We start from the raw sequence: 21990 nt of genomic DNA, 5'->3' as shown, positions 1-21990 counted from the left end.
AATCCTCTGTATTCAATGCTCTGTATATGTTTATGAAATCCAACAATAACATTGCACATCTGTTTGAACAGCTGTCTCTCAATTTCATTCTGTTTGTTGTTTAGGTTTAAATAAATGTCTTTAATACTTACTGCCTGATATTTTGGCTAATCTTTCTTCTTTATTAACTATAACATGTCCTACTTCTTTTTATTATGGGTCTACTTTAAGGATTTGTAGAATGACTTAATTTACTTGTGTAATTGTTGATTTAGTTTATTCTTAATGTAGTCTCCATTGGTTGTCTTATTTAAGAATAAACTAACTCAGAGCTTCTGTAATATTAGACATTAATTTTCTAAATGAATGAAAAAACCCTTATTTAGCATAGCAGTAAATACTAAGGATTTTTGCTTAGTACTAAAAGCTAAGACAGTCCCTGCCCTCAAAGAAATTATATTCTAGCAGCTGAGGCTACCCATATTAGGGGAGGGATGGTCAGGAAGAGATATTTTACTCATAAATATCTAGGTAAAGAAATCTTAGAATTTTAGGGCTGAAAATGGATATATGCACATAATGGGTAAGAAGAGTACAGAGGCCAGTAGTAAGGAATTTTCATTTTGTTGATGTTCTTAATAACATATGCATTGTCACTTCGCTTTCCTTTTATGCCATCTGTTTTATGTAGATATAATTGATTGTGCAATTGATAAATTGAGTGAGGACTGTTACAAGAAGAAAAATAAGGGAGATTCAATTGGCATTTATTTTTAATGTTATTTTTATCTAATTCAAAATGACTTTAGCTTTTTTTTTTTAAGAATAAATATGCCAGATTCTATCTTTGCAGGTAAGAGATCTATCCATTGCTTATTTGCTGGTGATGTTAACATATCTCTACGTTGGTATCCTGGTTTTTGCTTCATTTCCCTCTCCACCGTTATCCAAAGAATGCATTGAGCAGGTAAGGAAATATGCATCATACAAAAAATATTTATACCTATGTATTGTACAGTGTTTCTTTTCCAAATGAATTACATAAATTCCATAACATTTCCAGAGAAAACAGAGTCCAATCCCTTGTTCACTCTTTCTTAAAAAATAAACCTCGTAGTTATCAGTGTGACTGTTAACCAGTAGGTAGTGCTGTAGACTGAAAACATTTAATTCCTCCTATGTGTAGATAATTGTACTAACACCAAGTGAGATAGATTAAATGAGACTAGGCTCTTCCCCTCTTGGAAATCACAATTAAGATAGAACATATGATCAGATAATTTTAATCCAGAACGATGTTTGGAAACTCCATGAGAGATACAAACTGAGTATCTTGTGACAGCCAGGCAAGAAAAAAGATGTTACTAATTGAAGAATCAGGGCAGGCTTCATGCAAGAGATGGCATTTGCCTTAGTCCTTAACATGTGGGTAAGATTTTTATTAGATGCAAATGAGGGGGTGAGATATTCAAGATGTAAGAAATGGCATGAGCCTAAAGCACTGGAGTGTGGAAGCATATGGAGTATCTATTCCTATACTAAAAATGTCTGCTTATCAGTATTTAAGTAGTAAGTTAAAAGAAGAATGTTTATAGATGCTTTCCTAGTTGTCTCTCAATTGTCCTCTCACCCATTGGTCATGTTTATTCTTATAGGTGCATATTAAAATCTTTTTAATTCAAGAGAAAATTTTATATACATTTATTAAAAATTACACATATTATTTTGAGGGCTATAGCAAAACTAATTAACATGAATCCTTCCCTTTCCTTTTTTGTATATTTGCATTGTATTAAATACAGAGCAAGATAATGAAGGACTATTTTAGACTAAAATAGGTTGGTCTTTTGAATAGCAAGGTCTTTTAAATGGTTAATTGAAACTGAAAAAAAAAATAAGATTAAAGTAATAATTGTTCTGAAGAGTTGGAGAAAAGCTTCAATCTCCTTTTTCTAAATTGCCTAGCAGGTTCCAGGACAGCATTAGATTATACTTTTTTTTTTTAATTAAAGCTTTTTATTTTTCAAAACATATGCATAAATAATTCTGCAACATTAGCCCTTGCAAAACCTTGTATTCCAGTTCCCCCCCCCCCAAGATGGCAAGTAATCCAGTAGATGTTAAACATGGTAGAAATATATGTTAAATTGGATTATATTTTTGAAAACTCCCTTTAGATAGGCTTCACACAATCTTTAAAAACATAGGTACCAAAGTTTATTCATGTTCTGAATTTTTCAATTGATTTTTTTTTTCTCTTATAAAACCAACCTTCTGTTTACTCAGAGAGGATCCTGCAGGCAGTTAACTGGGCCTTTGCTATAGGACCTGTTATAAGCATTAGTTGATACAAGTTTAAACAATACCAAAGATAAAGTGGAAGTCATTTAAATAGGATATGACAGTATGGTTTAGATTTCTCCAAATCACAAAATTTATCATTGAAATATAGTACAGACAGTATTTCATATTTCATTTATAGTCCAAATATTCAGACTCCTATAAAATGCTTTCAAATTATGCTGGTATTTCCTACTTCCCAAAATCTGCTGAATTGTTTCCCAAACCCAAAATAACTTTCTGATAAAGCATAACTGCACATTTGAATTCCTAAGACAGTCCCTAATAAAAGAATGCTGTCTTCCAGACAAATGTCATTAATATATGATTTTTCTCATCCATAAATCATTTAGCACTCACATAAAAAAAGGATCTCACCTTCTAACATTATAAATGAACCAAGCTCTAGTTAATCTCCTACATTTTAAAAGACATATATATTTTCTAAAATTAAAATGCAAAAAACATTAAAACATGGCACTAATATAAAATAATCTCATTAACATAATATGTAAAGCATAAAACAAGTCAACAAATACAAGATTAATCCAGTTAAATACATTTAAAATTATCTGTGTGGAAAAAATATTCCATGCATCTGGATTCTATTTTCAGTATTCAGATATTTTAGAATAGTTATCACTTCCACTTACAACTACAAGATATGGCATCAGCAGTTACTATTCAAAACATATTTTAACTATAGATAAACAAATAATAATTGCTCAGTAAAAAGCCAAATTTTAAATTGCTCAAGTCTAAATGTTGCTACATAATTATAATTACTTTCCCAAGTCCACTAGAATACTAGTATATCTAAAAATTAAGCTTGGAAATCATGAGAAATCTCAAAACTAACTTCAGCTCCCTGAAGAAGGAAACCAGCATTTCTCCAAGGGGAATTCACAGCTCCACAGACATAGTAATCTTAGCAATTTCAACTATTCTCTTCTTTTTCAATGAAGTCTTAAAAAAAAAAAAAAAACTTTCTTAAATATTCTTTGTCACCTACAACAAACCTGGAGTTATTTTTTTTCTGCCCTTTTTTTTTTTCCAGTTGGCTTAAATCTGGCAGAAAAAGGGGGGCGGGGGATTTCGATTCTGTGAATGAGAAATAGATTTTAAAATGTTCTACTTTGAAGAATATTTTTATCCATTTTTCATTGTCTTTTATCTGAACTTTAGGCCTTTAATGTGTCTGTGTAAACTTTCCTACTGTCTTACTTGGCTGTTCTTTTTTTTGTTGTTAATTGTAAGTGATTCTTTTTAATTTTTCCATATATATATAATGCAAAGATAGTTTCCAGAATTCACCTTTGCAAGACCTTGTGTTCCAATTTTTTTTTCTCTCTCTCCCCTTTCTGTCCCAAGACAAGGTTAGGCATATGCAATTAGTTCTTCTAAACTTATTTCCATATTTGTCATGCTGTGCAATAAAAACTTGCTACAAAGGGGAAAAAACACAAGGAAAAAAGCCCCACAAGCAAACAATAACAACAAAAAAGTGGAAATACTATCCTTTGATCCATATTCAGTTTCCATAGTCCTCTCTCTGGAGACAAATGGACTCTCCACCACAAATCTGTTGGAATTGCCTTGAATCACTTTATTATTGAAAAGAGGCAAATTCATCATTTGATTATCACATAATCTTATTACTGTGTACAATGTTCTCTTGGTTCGGCTTACTTGGCATCAGTTCATGTAAATTTTTTCAGGCTTTTCTGAATCAGCTTGTTCATCATTTCTTATACAACAATAATCTATTACATGCATATACCATAACTTATTCAACCATTCCCCCCCAACTGATGGACATCTGCTCAATTTCCAATTCTTTACTACTTTATATAAAAAGGGCTGCTACATACATTTTTGCACATGTAGTTCCTTTTCCCTTTTTAATCTCTTTGGGATACAGACCCAGTAGAGACACTGCTGGATGCAAGGGTATGAATAGTTTTATAACCCTTTGGACATTGTTCCAAATTGCTCTGAGAATGATTCTTGCAAATCACAAAATTATAGTTCTCTTTATATCTGTTCACATTAATAACACTATAACAATAATTAGTATCTGAAACTAAATTTGAATTCTTATCTTCCTGACTCCAGGCCTAGCACTTTATCCACCTAGCTGCTAGTAGCCAGCATCAATTAACCCATACTGTAATAAATCAGAGAAGGAATTAAGAAGACAGTAAAAATGAGATGAATGAATATCATTAAAAAGAGGTAAACCTATTCTAAGGAAGTGCTAGGAGATAACATTTTGATTATGTCATTTATTTCCAAACCACCTTCAGTCTTGGACAATCCAATCAAAGAATTTGTCCCCACTTAAACCTGAATAGAACACTGTGGGCTTCCTTGCCTGTGTGGTGTCTGAACAAGATTAAGAAGAAAGTTAATCCAATTTCTTAATCAGTATTGTCTTTCACATGCTGGTTTGGCCTAGCAGAGAATAAGCTTTCAGAGAGGGATACATCCTTTGTCTCCCCAATTTTAACAATTACTTATTCAATGGTTATTTCCCTCACACCACATCGTGGACCTTCAGTCATCCTGGAGGGTGAGGCTGATAAGTTTGTGTGACTGCCTCACTTAAATCCAACTCACGAACAAGTCAAGACATCACCCTGTGATATCATTAGTCCTCTTTAAAAATGAGAGATAAACAGCATTTAAACACCAGACACCATGTTAAGCACAAAAAGAGGAGAAAGACAGTCCTTCCCTTAAGAAGATTATAATGTAACAGGAGAGACAACATGCAAACAAATATATACAAAGCAAGCAATATACAGGATAAAGAGTTGAAAGAGAAGTGGACTTGATTGGTTTATGGAATGTTTCTTGTAAAAGGTAGGATTGAGCATATTTTTTACCCATTGGGAAAGATTTATGGCAGCCTCCAGGCCCAAGAAAAATTGTTTGATCTTGCTTACTCTGAAGAATTTGGCCACAAAGAAGAGAACCACAAATGCTTTGAGGTCCACAGGTGAAACTGGCTTAGTTCCACCTACGTCAGGGATGTGATTTAGAACTGTTAAAGGAAAAGCTTACACTGGCATAATTCAGGAATTGGAACATATAAGGAAATGTGTATGGTTTATGGTTTATGAACCCATAAACACCGATGGGAACAATATTCACAAATATCTCTTAAGTGTAACCTTCCTTTTAAATGGTCAGATGCCATGGGCCTAAATAGGGAGTCAATGAAGCCAGGCAGCGCTGATGTAAAATATTTCGCGTAAGTGTGTAAAAGATCTTCTCATCTGTGTTTATTAAGCAGTGGAAATCTATTGAACAGGAACAGTCATAACCCATTGATGGCTTAGCTTATTATGCATCTGAGTCAAAAGGCATCATTTATTTAATTGTCACAGGAAAAAAATTTTATGGTGTTTTGCATCGTAGCCACAAACCTGCCAGAAAGTTTTCATTAATTTATCATTATTCTGAATTTAAGCATTTGTTCAGTTTCAGAGAGGAGTGTACAAACAGAGTCTGCTCAGACTCTTAGATATCTCTTTTTGCCTGTGTGGGACAAGTGCTAGACCTCTTTTTCCAAATTAACTTATCAGAGACATCTTCAGGTACAAAGAGAAAGCATTTACTTAGTTCCTGCAGGGAGAGGCCCAGACACACACTTGGGAGCCATCCCAGCTCCTACCAGGTGTTCCTGCAACCTGACTAGCTTCTGGCTTGTTGGAATTTAAATAGCAAAAGACCCGAGCCTTTTCATTGGATTAACTAAAAGGATGTAATCATCCTTGACCAATGGTCACCAATGTTGTCTACTTCCCACAGGTCATGTCACTTCCTGTAACTTCAATGACCCCTCAGGGTCTGACTTGGCTCTGGGAATAGGGATCATGTGACTTAGTCTCAAACTGAGAAAACTTCATCCAATGAGTCCCATTCATGCATATGACACATTTGGAGTAACTTTTATAGGAGCCTTCAATATATAGTTTGAGATTTCCCTCAAACATTTTGACTTCTTAGTTACTGTGACATGCTTCAATGTTGAGCTTACCTTTGACTTTGCCAGCACAAGCAAGTGTTCTACTTCCTTGTTCATGAACTCTGAAATTCCTTTATCTTATCACAGTCTTTAATTGTTCTCTCCTTCCATTTGCCTCATGACCCCTAACTCTGATCTCTTTCCTCAATGTAACCTTTGGACCCTCCACTCTACAGTTCTTTCCTGAGCTGTCATGTCTATACTGGCTACTATATTATACTCTCCTCTAATCCCTATCTTGGCCCTTTGAGGGACCAGATAAATTCACTATTATCTCCTATTTGAATCCTTTGCCCCTTAACTCGTAGTCAATCATACTTTGCCAAGCCTAATCTTAGATTGTTCTTTCTGTCTGCCTCTTTCATTCCTATTTATGTATTGTTGAATGGAGCTAGAAAAAAAAATTACAATACTACACTGATTAGGTCCAGTACTCAATCTGATCTTAACTAGGCCCTCATTGCATAGGCCAGGGGTCCTCAAACTACAGCCCGCAGGCCAGATGTGGCAGCTGAGGACGATTATCCCCTTCACCCAGAGCTATGAAGTTTCTTTATTTAAAGGCTCACAAAACAAAGTTTTTGTTTTTACTATAGTCCGCCTCTCCAACAGTCTGAGGGACAGTGAACTGGTCCCCTATTTAAAAGGTTTGAGGACTCTTGGCATAGGCAATTCTTTTACATCTCCCTAATAAACTCTCTAACCCATTCATCATGGCAATCACTCTAGATTTTTTCTTTTTTCCTCAAGACTCCCATAGCAACCTGTTTGCCTCCCTCTCATGTTTCAACGAAACAGTGAAGACCATTTGCTAAATGTTCCCTCTTCATCTGACATCACTCAGACATCTTTCACACTTTCTCCTCTTTCAGGTTGTCCCATGTGAAGAAGTGGGCCTTCTCCTACCTGAGGCAAACCCTACTATGTGCCTTTATAATCCCCTTCCATTCCTTTTTCCCCAGCACATTGCCCTTTTGTCATCTATACTCTTTCACTAATCTTTCATTTTCCCCTACTAGCTGCCTCCCTACTGTCTACAAACATGCCCACGCCTCCCCATCCTTAAAAACTCTATCCATTCATTCCCGCTGGCTATACTCTGTATCTTCTCCCTTCCATGGCTAAAATCCTTGAAAAAGCTTTTTGGTTTTGGTCTCTGCTTCCTTTCCTTTTACTTTCTTCTAAAACCCTCCACAGTTTAGACAACTTCTAACCTCATCATTCAATTGAAACTGCTCCCACCAAAGTTATTAATGCTTTTTTAATAAACAAACTGGGGCATCATCCTTTTTTTTTTAAATAATAACTTTTTATTTACAATACATATGCATGGGTAATTTTACAGCATTGACACTTGCCAAACCTTTTGTTCCAATTTTTCTCCTCCTTCCCCCCACCCCCTCCCCTAGATGGCAGGATGACCAGTAGATGTTAAATATATTAGAGTATAAATTAGATACAAAATAAGTATACATGACCAAGCCATTATTTTGCTGTACAAAAAGAATCAGACTCTGAAATATTACACAATTAGCCTGTGAAGGAAATCAAAAATGCAGGTGGGCAAAAATATAGGGATTGGGAATTCAATGTAATGGTTCTTAGTCATCTCCCAGAGTTCTTTCACTGGGTGTAGCTTACTCAGTTCATTACTGCTCTGTTGGAACTGATTTGGTTCATCTCATTGCTGAAGATGGCCGGGTCCATCAGAATTGATCATCATATAGTATTGTTGTTGAAGTATATAATGATCTCCTGGCCCTGCTCATTTCACTCAGCATCAGTTTGTGTAAGTCTCTCCAGGCCTTTCTGAAATCATCCTGCTGGTCATTTCTTACCAAACAATAATATTCCATAACATTCATATACCACAATTTATTCAGCCATTCTCCAATTGATGGGCATCCACTCCGTTTCCAGCTTCTGGCCATTACAAAGAGGGCTGCCACAAACATTCGTGCACATACAGGTCCCTTTCCCTTCTTTAGTATCTCTTTGGGGTATAAGTCCAGTAGTAACACTGCTGGATCAAAGAGTATGCACAGTTTGATAACTTTTTGAGCACAGTTCCAAATTGCTCTCCAGAATGACTGGATGTATTCACAGTTCCACCAACAATGTATTAGTGTCCTTGTTTTCTCACATCCCCTCCAACATTCCCATTAACTTTCCCTGTCATTCTAGCCAGTCTGACAGGTGTGTAGTGGTATCTCAGAGTTGTCTTAATTTGCATTTCTCTGATTAATAATGACTTGGAACATCTTTTCATATGACTAGAAATAGTTTCAATTTCTTTGTCTGAGAATTGTCTGTTCGTATCCTTTGACCATTTATCAATTGGAGAATGGCTTGATTTCTTATAAATTAGGGTCAATTCTCTCTATATATTTTGGAAATGAGTTCTTTATCAGAACTTTTGACTGTAAAAATGTTTTCCCAGTTTATTACTTCCCTTCTAATCTTGTCTGCATTAGTTTTGTTTGTACAAAAACTTTTCAGTTTGATATAATCAAAATTTTCTATTTTGTGATCAGTAATGATCTCTAGTTCTTCTTTGGTCATAAATTCCTTCCTCTTCCACAGGTCTGAGAGGTAAACTATCCTGTGTTCCTCTAATTTATTTATAATCTCATTCTTTATGTTAGGTCATGAACCCATTTTGCCCTTATCTTGCTGCACGGTGTTAAGTGTGGGTCGAAGGCATCATCCTTCTTGTCTTGTTGGCAACATCTGTTAGTCCCCCTCTTATCCTAAATGTTCTCTCTCCTTCAAGGTTACTGGGACATGGCTCTCTCTTCCATGTCCTCCTCTTTGGGTGACTTTCCTTCTCACCCTCTTTTTCTGAATCTTCCTCCAGGTCACATCCATTAACTGTGGGTATCCCCCCAAGGTGGTGTCCTGAGCCTTCTCTTTTCTCCTTCTACCAGGGATTGCCATACTACAGCCTGTTGCTTAAATTTTACCCATTGCCTCTTTTTATATGGCCTTGTGATTTTAAAGTGGTTTTTGAGTGATTGAAAAAAATAATCAAAAGAATAATGTTTTGTGACATGCAAAAATTATGTGAAATTCACATTTCCAGTGTCTGTAAATAAAGTTTTATTTGAACACAATCAGCCTACATTGTCTATAGCTGCTTTCATGTTATACAGCAGACTTGAGTAGTTGTGACAGATCAGATGTGGGGTTTTTATCACTTGGCACTGCTACTGGGCACACTACAAAATGCAGTGATAAAGTTATACCTTCAACAGTTTGCATGTCATCCATTGTATTAGACCATAATTGTTTTTTAATCTCCAATGCATATTTTTCATGTTAGAACAAAGAGCAAAATAAACTTTGGTATATCCACAGTGGAGTATGGATTATTTTATTATCAAATTAGATGTCCAAGCATTGATCTTATAATGCTATGACAATATAGCTGTGCTATAAGAATACAAAATACATCAGTATCGCCAGACTAAACACTCAACATAGTATTTCCAACTCACAGAATAGCAATAGTCAGAAAAATTACAAAATTTAAAATGGGATATCTCATCAGAGAAGAATTTTTTGGCAAAATTAAATATTGAAAATGAAATTGTTGCAACCAAATGAAATTTCTGAGTGACTCACTTATTAGTCAAGCATGAAAAGTCATTTACCAATGGTGAATTAATTAAATTATGTTTGATTATGACAACCTAAGAAATGTATCCAGAGTAAAGTAGGTTGGTTTAAGACTATCATGCTTTTGGCTCAATTAAAATTATATGCTCTGTCTTAGAAGAGGAGATATGAGAAAGAACACCTCCAAATCACCCCTAATTCATGGAGATGGGAAACCCACAAGTATTGTACATTGCCCATGTTTATTAACTTTTTCAATGTATTAGTTGGTTATGCTGATTTTTTTTTCCTCTACTTCTATTTCTTTTCTTTTAAAAATACTTTTTTTGGTGAGGGATAGCTGTATAAGAGGAGGGGAGATATGGGGGGAACTATGATGATTTAAAACAAAAGACATCAACAAAAACTTTTTTTTAAATCATATGCTTAGAGGAAACTGAGTCAAGTTTGTTAAAAAAAAAAATTAGAGCCATGCCCAATTAATAAATGATCAAAAGATATGATCTGTGTACAAAGGGCTATAGTTTCATGCATATCCTTTGACCCAAAAATACCACTATTAGGCAGGAATACCAAAAGAGATTTTTAAAAGATGGGAAAAGAACCTATATGTATAAAAATATTTGTAGCAACTCTTTTCTCAGGGCAAAGAATTGGAAATTGAGGGTTGCCCATCAATTGGGGAATAGCTGAATAAATTGTGATGAATGACTGTTAAGGAATATTGTTGTTCTGTGGGAAGTGATGAACAGAGTGCTCTTGGGGGAAAAAAACCTGCAAAGTCCTCCATGAACTTAATCAAAGTGATATGTACTATATACACAGTAATAGCAATGTTCTGGGATGACCAGCTATAAATGATTTTGCTATTCTCAGCAGTTCAATAATCTATGACTACTCTGAAAAACTCATTTGAACAATCTAAAAAAATCCTATCCCATACCTAGAGAAGAAACTTAGTGTGTCTGAATACATATTGAATCATTAAAAAAAATCATGTGCTTGTAATTTCACAATTAGTATCTAACTGAAAAAGTCACTTTCAAATACGAAATATGATCAGCATTAACAGATGACCATATGTAATCAATTTTAATGCTAGAGAACCCTTAACTTTGAATCCTAAATGAAACAAAATGTTATTCCTCCCTCCCAAAAGAAGAATTCCTTTCCTTTCATTAGTAGAACAGTATTACAGAAAATTTTGCATTATTATATTTTCAATATTGGCAAGAAAAATTGATGAAAATGTTTTTTTCTTGTTATATAAATATCTGCATAAGACTACAAAGTCCATGATAATTTCTCTCTGATCCTTTATAGGAAAAAGTTAACCCTAATCTCTCTCCTAATATATACTCTTATATCAACAACTACCTATTGGACATCTCTAACTGGATGTCCTACAGCCATTTCAAACTCACTGTATACAAATATAACTCATTTGTTTTCCTCCCAAACTTTCTCCTGTATCCAGTTATTTTATTTATGTCAAATGTACATCATTGTCTTCCCAATTGTTTTCAGTAATGTCTGACTCGTCATGATGCCATTTGGGGTTTTCTTGGCAAAGATGTTGGAATGGTTTACAGGTTCCTTCTCCAACTCTATTTAGGATAAAGAAACTGATGCAAACTGGATTAAGGGACTTGCCCAGGATCACACAACTAGTAAATGTCTGAGGTTGCATTTGAACTTAGGAAGAGGAGTCTTCCTGACTCTGGGCCTAGCATTGTATTCACCTATCTGCCACAGCCTGGCACATAGTAACTGCTTAATAAATGTGTGTTACTAATTAATCAAAGTAATGTTGAACAAGGAAAATTTCACTATCTCAAACTCAGGGTTAAGTATAAGTTAATTTATCATTCATCAATCCTAAACAATAGTCACTTAATCTTGGAAAATCATTTCCCTAAATCATGCAATTCCTTTAAGAACATTTCCTTCCTTCAAGAGCTGTCTTGCTGATTCTCCTTTCCCCCCAGACCTGGTCACAAAACATCTCCCTCAAGTCAGTTCCTTTTTCCCATCAAGAGAAGAGGTCAAAGATCTTAACTAGAATTGAAGTATTCTCATCTAAAAATGGTTACTACCTTCAACCTAGTTTCTAAATCCTTAGCTTTCCTCCTTGATTTTTTATATACTTTCTTAATTTAAAAAAAAGTAGGAGGGATCAGCATAAGGGGATTTTAATAGAAAATAATTTTAGCTGAAGACACTATTTCCTGAGAAGTTTGACTAAGTACTGATAAAGTCTCCTTCCTTCAGCTAAATCTGGAGAGGATGTTAGACCAAAGAAGTATTTATTTTATAATATTTTCAGTTGAACCACAAAGGGCCTTTTAATATGCTCCATAATTCTCTTGAGAGGAAGCATAGTATAATAGAGTGGGATATAGATTTTAAGTCAGGAAACCTGGATTAAAATTCAAGCTCTGACACTAGGTATGTGGCCATGAGCAAATAATTTTACCTCTCACCTTTAGTTTTTTCATCTATAAAGTGGGAATTCTAATACTTACAGCATTTCATAAACTTTAAAATGTTATAAAGATGACAGTTATGGTACAAAATGTCCTGAGAATTATTTTGCTTCTCTCACACATATAAATGAATTGGAGGTTATTTGGGAGCAAATTGAATTTTACAAATGATGGCCTATTAAATTTCAAAAATAATTCTTTTAGAAGAATTTCCTTGGCACAGTGGACAGAGCTGGAACTAGAGATCTGGAGTCAAGAAGAATTCAAATTTGGCCTGAAATTATAGCTATGTGATCTTGACCAAGTCACTTAACCTTTTTGCTTTGGTTTCTTCATCTGTAAAAATAAGGATAATAACTTTTACATCTGTTTGTGAAAAATATTTTCAAGTATAATCAGCATTAACAGATAGATGATTGTGTACAGTTTTAATAAAAACAACTCAAACTTTGAATCCTAATGAAACAAAATGTTATCCCCAAAAAGAATTCCTTCCTTCTCATTAGTATACCTGAATTATAGAAAATTTCATATTATTATTGTTTTGAATTTTGACAGTAAAGACTGGTAGAAATTTGTTTTCTGAGTACCTGAAAAATCCTATTTTGCTTCATGGTTCACAAAGTCTAAAATATTTACTTTATGGCCCTTTACAGTTGCTGACCCTCCCTACCCCCTACTCCATAGTATCTCATTTGGTTATCTCATCAACTCCCTTTGCAGCTTTAAATCTGTGATCCTCTGATTGCCAAGAGAAAAGAGAAAGCAGAGCAGGCATAGGACAGACCCTTGAAGGACTTCCATGATTAGAGAACAGGAGAAAGAAGATAAATCACGAAAAGAGACTGAAAAGAATCTGTTAGACAAGAAGAGAACTAGAGAGAAGCTTCACCAAAGGCAAGGAAAGAGAATATTAATGAGAGAATTCTCCCTTCTTGAAACATTCTCTTCCTCTTTGATTTTCATATAGCAGTTCCTCAGGATCTCCTCTTTTCTCCCATCACAATTTATCTCAATATTATTCTTGGCTGAACATAGTTTTATCCCTGCTTCCCAGTGGGCTAGGAGCCTCTTTGGGCCCCAAATCTCTAACACTATGTCTTACTCTCAGGAAGTACTTAGTAAAGATTTAACCAAATTTGAAGGGACAGTAAGTGATATAAAAAATCATGGGACTTGAAGAATTTGGAGGCAGGGAAGAGTTGGCAATTGGGTCATTGGAGAAAGTAGTTTTAATGGTGATGGAACTCACCTCCAGGGGATCAACAACTGATAATTTTGTTATTTGCTTTATAGAGGAAATATAGTTAACAGTCAAATGTAAGAACTTTAGTCCTACATCTGACTCAGTTGGGCTTTGTGACCTCTCAAGCTGTAAATTGACAGTAGTCCCAGGTCTGAGTTAGCAGAGGGTATTTTCTTCCTGATGTTTTCCTATGCCCATGAAATCATGGATTCATTGGGGGTGGGAGGGAGGGTTAAATTATTATATTACTGTTCTGATAGCAGCTTTGGTAAGTTTTCTTCTGTCCTTGACTACAGAATCTTTCTCAGAGAAAACTTACTGGAAATTTTTCATTTCTGATGAGCAAATTGGTCCCATTCTTTCAGCTGACATGTGTATGGCAGAGAAAGGAATAAAGAACAATTCTGTGTGACAGACTTTCCATATATCAAGCCATTTTGGGGAGACAAGAATGGAAACAGGAAGTAGGGAAATTATACCTTTCCATTTGGTGATAGTGCTGAGACAGAAGCCTCCATAAATTCACATGAAGGGATCCCTGCTTTTCTCCACAGAGTTGCTATGAATGAGAAGATTGGACTAAAATAGTCATTGCAAATAGATAAAAGCCTAATGTGCTTTTACTACTCTGAATACCTAGACTGAGAAACGTTTTACCTTTTTATATATGGTATATAGAATTTATTTGTCAAGAATTGTTTTGATATTTTCTTACTAATGTTCTTGGATTAGAATTTCTTAGACAATTTCCCGAGCAGTGACATCTTGTCATTCATTGGAAGAATGTTTCTGCTGTTCCAAATGATGACTGTCTACCCACTTCTGGGCTACTTGGCTCGAGTCCAATTATTGGGATATGTCTTCGGTAATGTGTACCCTAGGTAAGGCTTTTTTTCAGTGGCAATAGAATTTCTGGAGTGTCAGATTATGTAAAAAACAAAATTAAATTTGCTATTTCAAAATAGAGCATTTTAAACTGTAACAATCCCCTTCAGTTCTTTATTGGTTTCTCAGTACAGGTTTTTAGACTCTTACCTGGATAAATAGGGAAGACAATCAAGGATCATAGATTTCAAGCCAGAGAGGACTTTCAAAGTCATCTAGCTTGACACCTTCATTTAAAGGGTGAGAAAAATAAGACCAAGAGAGATTTTAGGTAATTTGCCCAAGATCATACCCCAGTTATCTAGAATGATAAGAACACTTCATTCCAGAGATAGGAAGCTGAGTTAAATGACTTCTGATACTAATTGGATTACCTTATGGTTTGGTTGGGGAGAGAGAATAGACAAATTATTTCACAGATAATGGAAACAACTTAGGGAGAGAATTCTTATCTGTGACTTACAGTCTTGGAGAATTGCTTGCAAGCCTGAAAAGTCCTCACTCTTGTCTAAGAGGCACATTGGAAAGACCAACCTGCAAGTCCAAAACTACACAACCCTCCCTGCAAGTCATTCCATGATGAAAATATTGTTTTGCCCTCAAAAATAGGACAGGAGTGTGTGTGTGTGTGCGTGTGTGTGTGTGTGTGTGTGTGTGCGCTTGTGTGCACACATGCTTATGTACCTTACACTTAAAATACAGAGCTTGTGAGATTATGTTTTAATTTCATTTGTTACTATTTATATATTTGAGCAAGGTGTATTAGGGCAGATTGTGAAAGAAGAATTAAAATGCGTACCAGCCTTTGAAACTCTTTGTTTTGTTACATGTTCATATTTGTAAAATAGTCTTAGCTTTAATATATTTGAGGAGAAAAATGGGTTTTGATCAGATTAAGTAGAAAGTCTCAGTTATAACAGTTAAATTTGTAAAGTGCTTAGCACAGAGTAGACACTATAAATACTAGCTGTTTTTATTATCTATTAAATAAATAGTTCTTTAAATAATTTCATCATAGATTTGCTAAATATAAAATTGAAAGCAACTAATTCTCTTTCCTCAGGAGAATTGAGACAACAACAGCCTCGACATTCCACATATAGGAGGTAGATTTCGTCAAATCCAAAGCTCCAGTTGTGTCTTACACCCTTTGAATTATTTATAGTCAGCTGAAATCAATCATGGGCAAAAGTATTTTTAAAATGCTTAGCTTGTTCTCCTTTTTTCTTTGTGCTTTTCCCTCTCTGTATGGACCAAAGGGTGGCTCCTTAAATACAGACTCTGACTAAAAACTGGCGTGTACCAGAAGGAGCTTTGGGGACTCTTCTTTGGGTCCCTCTCCCATCTTGCCAGCCTTCCTCCACTCACAGGAGCCAGGACTTGGTCAGCTCTACAGAGACATTTGCATGTCCTTTAAAAACATAGCCTTTAAAAAAAAAAAAAAAAAAGGCAAAAAGTTGTGTGACTGGGCAAGTCACTTAACCCCAGTTGCCTCAGCAAAAAATAAAAGTAGCCTTCTTTGAATACATTTGTTGTGTCTTTTTGTACAGCATGTTTTGGGGAGGATTTTTTGGCTGAACTTTGAACTTTGTTCAGCCAGTGCCTTAGTTGGTGAGTGTTCCTCATCCCAAGAAAGGTTAGGTCCCTGAGCAAACAAGAAGGATGGGTTCGAAGATTAGACATTTTAAGTCTATTGGATCATACAACAGACTACCTGTTTATTTTAGCATGTTTTAAATTATCCTTTCCTGATGCTTTTCATTTTCTCTGGTGTAATCACTAGGTTTTATCCGCTTGTGATCATACTTTACATTAAAAAAGGTTTGCTTTTATCTGGAAATTCACTTATTGAGAGTAATTTTTCTTGGTAGAATTTCTTAATTAATTGTATTAATAATTAATGTATTAATAATGTATTAATAATCACATGGTAAAATATAGATGATTTGTCAGATTACACTTGACTTTTTAATAGGGTTTGAAATCTAGTAGAGCTACAGTCACTATATGTCCTTCTGATTTGAATGACTGATTTATTCTAAAAGGTGAAGTTGTATGAGAATGCTCACTAGCTATGCCATTGTCATTATAGGGAAGTGATAAAAGAAGACTGTTCTCTTTCAAAAGAGTTCAATGCTGATTTGTTTTTTGTTTTATTTCTTCCATGATCATCTTTTGACTTCTAGTATTTTCCATGTGGTGGTTCTTAATCTCATTATCGTGGGAGCTGGAGTGACCATGGCCTGTTTCTACCCAAACATAGGAGGAATCATAAGGTAATGACCACATATCCCTTACTTAGTTAACATTTCTTTATAAGAAACAGCCTTTCTGATGTCTGATTTTACTTGTGTCATGGTAGTTTCTTCAAATATGCTGAAATTAATTATAGCTAAGTATCAGCTTTTTTTTCTCAATACTGTTTTATTTTTCCAAATACATATAAAGATAGTTTTCAGCTTTCTTTTTCATAAGATTTTGTGTTCCATATTTTTCCCTCCTCCCTTACCTCCCCCCTTCCCAAGACAGCAAGCAATCTGATATAGGTTATACATGCACAATCATTTTAAACATATTTGTCATGTTGTGCAAAAAAATCAGACCAAAAGAGGAAAAAAAACCACAAGGGAAAAAAAGCAGACAAACAAACCCCCAAAAAGGTAAAAATACTATGCTTCAATGCACATTCAGTCTCCATAGTCCTCTCTGGATGTGAATGGCATTTTCCATCTTAAGCCTATTGAATTATCTTGGGTCATCACGACATTGCTGAGAAGAGCTAAGTCTGTCATAGTTGATCATCACATAATCTTGCTGCTGCCGTGTATAATGATCTCCTGGTCCTGCTCATTTCACTTAGCATCAGTTCATGTAAGTCTCTCCAGCCTTTCTGAAATTATCCTGTTGGTCAGTTTTTTATACAATAATATTCCATAACATTCATATACCACAATTTACTCAGCTATTCTCCAACTCCACTCAGTTTTCAGTTCCTTGCCACTACAAAAAGGGCTGCCACAAATGTTTTTGCACATGTGGGTCCCTTTCTCTCCTTTAAGATCTTTCAGATACAGACCTAGTCATCTAAGTGCCAGCTTTTTGCAAAAGTCAAGAGTTTCAACCATTCTGATTTGGGGTTTGTTTGAGAATAGTGATTCTAGTAGGCAAGATATCTTCTTGGGAGGTCCTAGTCTCTTTCTTCCTTAGATCCCATTACTCTTCTCTTATCTAATTGCTCCTATTTTCTTCCTTTCTTTCTTTTCTTTTTTTTTAAAGGTGGGGGGGAGGTACAAGGAGGAGTCAGAGTTAAGTGACTTGCCCAGCATTACATAAGTAGGATCTGAGGCTGGATTTGAACTCATGTCTCCTGACTTCAGGGCCATTGCACTAGTCATTGTGCCACCTAGCTGTCCTCAATTGCCTTTATCTTCTATTCCTTTTTTTTTTTTTAAACCAAAAGAGATTTTAAAGAAACATTTCTTAGGTATCTCTTTGTGTGTGTGTGTGTGTGTGTGTGTGTGTGTGTGTGTGTGTGTGTGTATGTAGATAGTGTTAGCTGCAAAAACCCACCCCCAAATGGTGAGGTGTTCTGGTTGAGTTGGAAGAAAATCATTTGTTAAAAGAAAATGTTATTAGGCCTGTTTAGCGGGGCAGCCCGGTAATGGAGCCCTCATCCTGGAAGAAGCAGAGACAATTTATGCTTGAAAACCAGGGGAGGTTCAGGGAAGGATTAGTATAGAGAGTGGACAGTCTTTTCCAGGAACAGGTGGGACACAGAAATAGGATATTTTGTAGCAAAAATTGACCACAAATTTCGTCTAAGTCAGTATGAGGTGCCCAGCTTCGCAAGATTAGCCAGCAAGCAGCAGCAAAGGCCTTCTGAGAATGAGCAAGCCTTTTGGCTCATTTTTTGACTCCTGATTGGTGCCTTATGACACAGGCTTATTTTGTGTTCACTCCATCTATATTGTAAAGTAACTCATGGAAAATAGGCATATTAACCCTAGGAATGTTTTCACAGTGGAAAGAGAATTGAAAATTGCTTCCCCTAGATGTCAAAATTCTCCATACACTGTGACCCCCTCCTCTTCCAGGTAGTAATTCTATTTCTCTTCTTTCCCCCATCCCTCTTATGATTCTGAAGGGTTTTTTGGTTCTGGGATCTGGGGAAAATCTGTTTATTTTTCTTTATTTTAAAATTGTCCTTTGTCTTTATGAAATTAACTGAAGGCATTTGTCAGTCTGACTGTACTTATTAGTATTGCAATAGGGAGAGTCAATTGAGGTGAAAGCATCCTTGGAGAAAAGAGAGAGAAATTTATCACTGAAATGTTGTGCCAGAGCCTTATTCTCTAGCTCAGGACTCAAGATAAAACTGGAGAAAATTTTAGATCCTTTTATTACAGTTTCCCAGAACAAAGAGAATACATTTACATTGGGATTGAATACATCTAGGTATTGAATCAGGAGTATGGTGGGGAGTGACTAGAGAAGCCCGTTCACTACATTATGCCATCATTACTACATAGACTGTTTTAAAAGTTGTACATAAATTAGGTTTATAATTTCATAATAAAATCTTATTTTTCTTTGTTGTAAAAAGAAATATTCATAATTTTTGTTGCTTATCAAGTTCCTAATAACAATTTTTTTTTATTTTAAAGCTTTATATTTTCAAAACATGCATAGTTTCCAATATTCATCCTTGCAAAACTTTGTGTTCCAAATTTTTTTCTCTTCCCCCATTCCCTCAGCAAAATTACAGCAAGCAATCCAATATATGTTAAATATGCAATTCTTCTATATATATTTCCACATTTATCATGCTGCTCAAGAAAAATCAGATCAAAGAGGGGGAAAAATGAGAAAGAAAACAAAAAGCCAGCAAACAACAACAACAAAATGAAAATACTATGTTGTGGTCTACCCTCAGTTCCCACAGTCCTCTCTTTAGAGGTGCAGGTGGCTCTCTCCATCACAAAACCATTGAAGCTGGCCTGAATCACCTCACTCTTAACAATTTTTTTTTAAAAATGGCTTACCCCATGTGTTACTTCATTGTCATCCTTACATATCGTCTTAATCACAAAATACATAACTGTGTGTGTCTGGAAGAACAGAATTTTCCAATGTTAAAAATATTTATAGAAAACTTAAAAATTTCTCATTTTGTATCCCCATTTGTGTTGGACTCTAAGCAGATTCTTATTTGCCACAAACTCATGTTGATTTTAACATCTCTGATCCAGTTTTTAAGACTGGATCTGCCTGTCTCATGCAGTCTAGAAAGAGAAGGGCTATTTATAATGAACCCCATCCCACTTGATAACCATGGAAGTGTTGATTTCTTTGTTTCCGATCTGAGCTGGTTTTATCTTTCCTCAGATAACTTCATGGCTCCCCTCCTTACCATATTAATGGTGCAATTAAGTGCACTCTCCCAACCAGCTTAGCCTCCTGCAATTCAGCAGATACTCCAGCCTCAGGCTCCTGGGCAGCTGGGGTTACAGGGAGCTGCCACTGGGCCCATCTTCATTTTTGACTCCCATCTTTTTTCACGCTCTATTGACAATATACTTGCCCCAAGTACTTGAAGGAAATAAAAAAAAAGGATCACTATTTCCTGTAATTTCATACCCTTTATACAGTCTTTCCCTCTACCTCCAGACATTATTTGTTCTGTATACTTTCTTTGTGGTGTCCTTTGAAGCTGTTCTTGTCATTAGGAGAAGAGGGGTTCTGGCATAAAAGGCTAAAATTAGTCTTATAACATATGTTTATGGTTTCATAGTCCATGGTTTGTCAGAAAACACTCAAGCAAATATATGCTACATGTTGAATTAATGTACATGCTACATTATTGGAAGCTGTATTAAAGAAATAAAAGACTTGATTCTTTTCTATAGCAGAGATAGAAGAACAAAAAAAATGGAAAACTTTCTTCCTTATTATCATCCCTCCCCAAAAAAAATTATGGTAATTGAATAAATGAAAGAATTGATTAGATTTGTGCATCTTTAGCATAGTTCCCAGGATGTTGGGCTAAAGATATTTCTTTAGAGAGAGATAGCTAGATTTAAATAAAGATCACTCTCTCTCTGCCTTTCTCTTTCTCTCTCCCCCTCCCTCATTCTCTCTTCTTACCTCTCTTGTCTCTCTTTGTGTATGTCTTCCTTCCCAATCAAATCTCTGAAGGCTCTTGCCTTTAGCAAGGGAAAAGTGAGAGTCTTTTAGGAAATAGGGTGGAGTGTGTGAAGTGATAGTCCTTACAAATAAATCCCTGTTGCTTTTAGCTTGGAAAGGATTTGTAGAACCCTTTAAATTTTTATTCAACAATTGTTGGGGAGGAAGAGGGCAATTGTAAGCTCCTTTTTTGTTTCAATCTATAATAGTTACATTGACACTACTGACGCACTTCATGCCCATCCTCATTTTTAAATAGATGCCAATAGACCCTTAAAAACCCAGAATGCATAATTAATTTGTAGAAGATCAAAGCTGGGAAGTCTATCTCCAGATGTATCTTGGGATGTGGCTGCAGTCTGTGACAGCTGGATGTTTTGGAAAAAAATAAAAACTCTTTATCAAGCGGATGTTCCTGAACAGATAAAGATGAACAGGAAATAATGTTTTATATTAACTTTGATGGGGATTTTTAAAAGTTTTAAACCCTAAGTGCCTTTTCTCAACAGACGTGATTTCCTTGCCCTTTCAGATTGAGGGAGATTGAAATCTTACTATATTTTATTTGTAAAGCAGAAAAATTCAAGAAGAACATTATCACAGTGAGCTTTGTATTTTGCAGATATTCAGGAGCAACATGTGGCCTGGCCTTCGTGTTCATATATCCGTCTCTCATCTACATAATATCCCTGTACAACGAAGAGCGCCTGACGTGGCCCAGACTGTTATTCCACAGCTTCATCATCATATTGGGCCTTGCTAACCTGGTGGCTCAGTTCTTTATGTGAAAGTCCCAGGATTTTGCTGCTATTTCAGAGTTTTTTTGAGCTTGTATAACAGCTTGGTGTAAACTGAGTAGTAAATGTTAATTGTGATTGATAGGATTTTGAGTGTCTTCTAGGATATTTGAAAACAAAGAGGAAAGGGACCCATTGACAGGGACGTGTGTGTGTGTGTGTGTGTGTGTGTGTGTGTGTGTGTGTGTGGAGGGCAGAGGGCAGAAACAGAAAGAAAACTAGATTTGTCTTCTTACTTTCTCTACTCAACCCTGGTTATCTCTTACAAAATTGTCAAAAACCAGGTGAAGGAAAGGATTTGCTTTCCCAGGCCGAAATAGTTTTGTTAAGCCTTATATTCTTTCTAACAGAACTATCCCTAATTGTCCCCATATGTCAGTTGTTAATTCTTGTCCATAAAAATCTTTAGTGGATAAGATTTAG

General features: G+C 35.5%; 1 protein-coding gene across 4 annotated transcripts in view; it reads left to right on the top strand.

The window, feature by feature from the left end:
* The window catches only part of SLC38A9 (solute carrier family 38 member 9), an 84071-nt gene extending 62417 nt beyond the window's left edge, over positions 1-21654 (top strand). For 3 of the 4 annotated variants that reach the window (XM_031965127.1, XM_031965138.1, XM_031965148.1), the window contains 4 exons: positions 833-946; positions 14435-14583; positions 16774-16863; positions 21393-21654. In XM_031965127.1, coding sequence (XP_031820987.1) covers positions 833-946; positions 14435-14583; positions 16774-16863; positions 21393-21558 — 519 coding nt within the window. In that variant the 3' untranslated portion in view covers positions 21559-21654. Of the gene's footprint in view, positions 1-832; positions 947-14434; positions 14584-15650; positions 15694-16773; positions 16864-21392 lie in introns of those variants that run through there. The other variant, XM_031965144.1, reaches the window with a different exon arrangement.
* Positions 21655-21990: the final 336 nt, after the last annotated feature.

This window comes from Sarcophilus harrisii, chromosome 1 (assembly GCF_902635505.1).
Source record: "Sarcophilus harrisii chromosome 1, mSarHar1.11, whole genome shotgun sequence".
Taxonomy (NCBI): Eukaryota; Metazoa; Chordata; class Mammalia; order Dasyuromorphia; family Dasyuridae; genus Sarcophilus; species Sarcophilus harrisii.
Note: the sequence above shows the minus strand (reverse complement) of the source record. Positions and strands in the feature narration are given on the sequence as shown.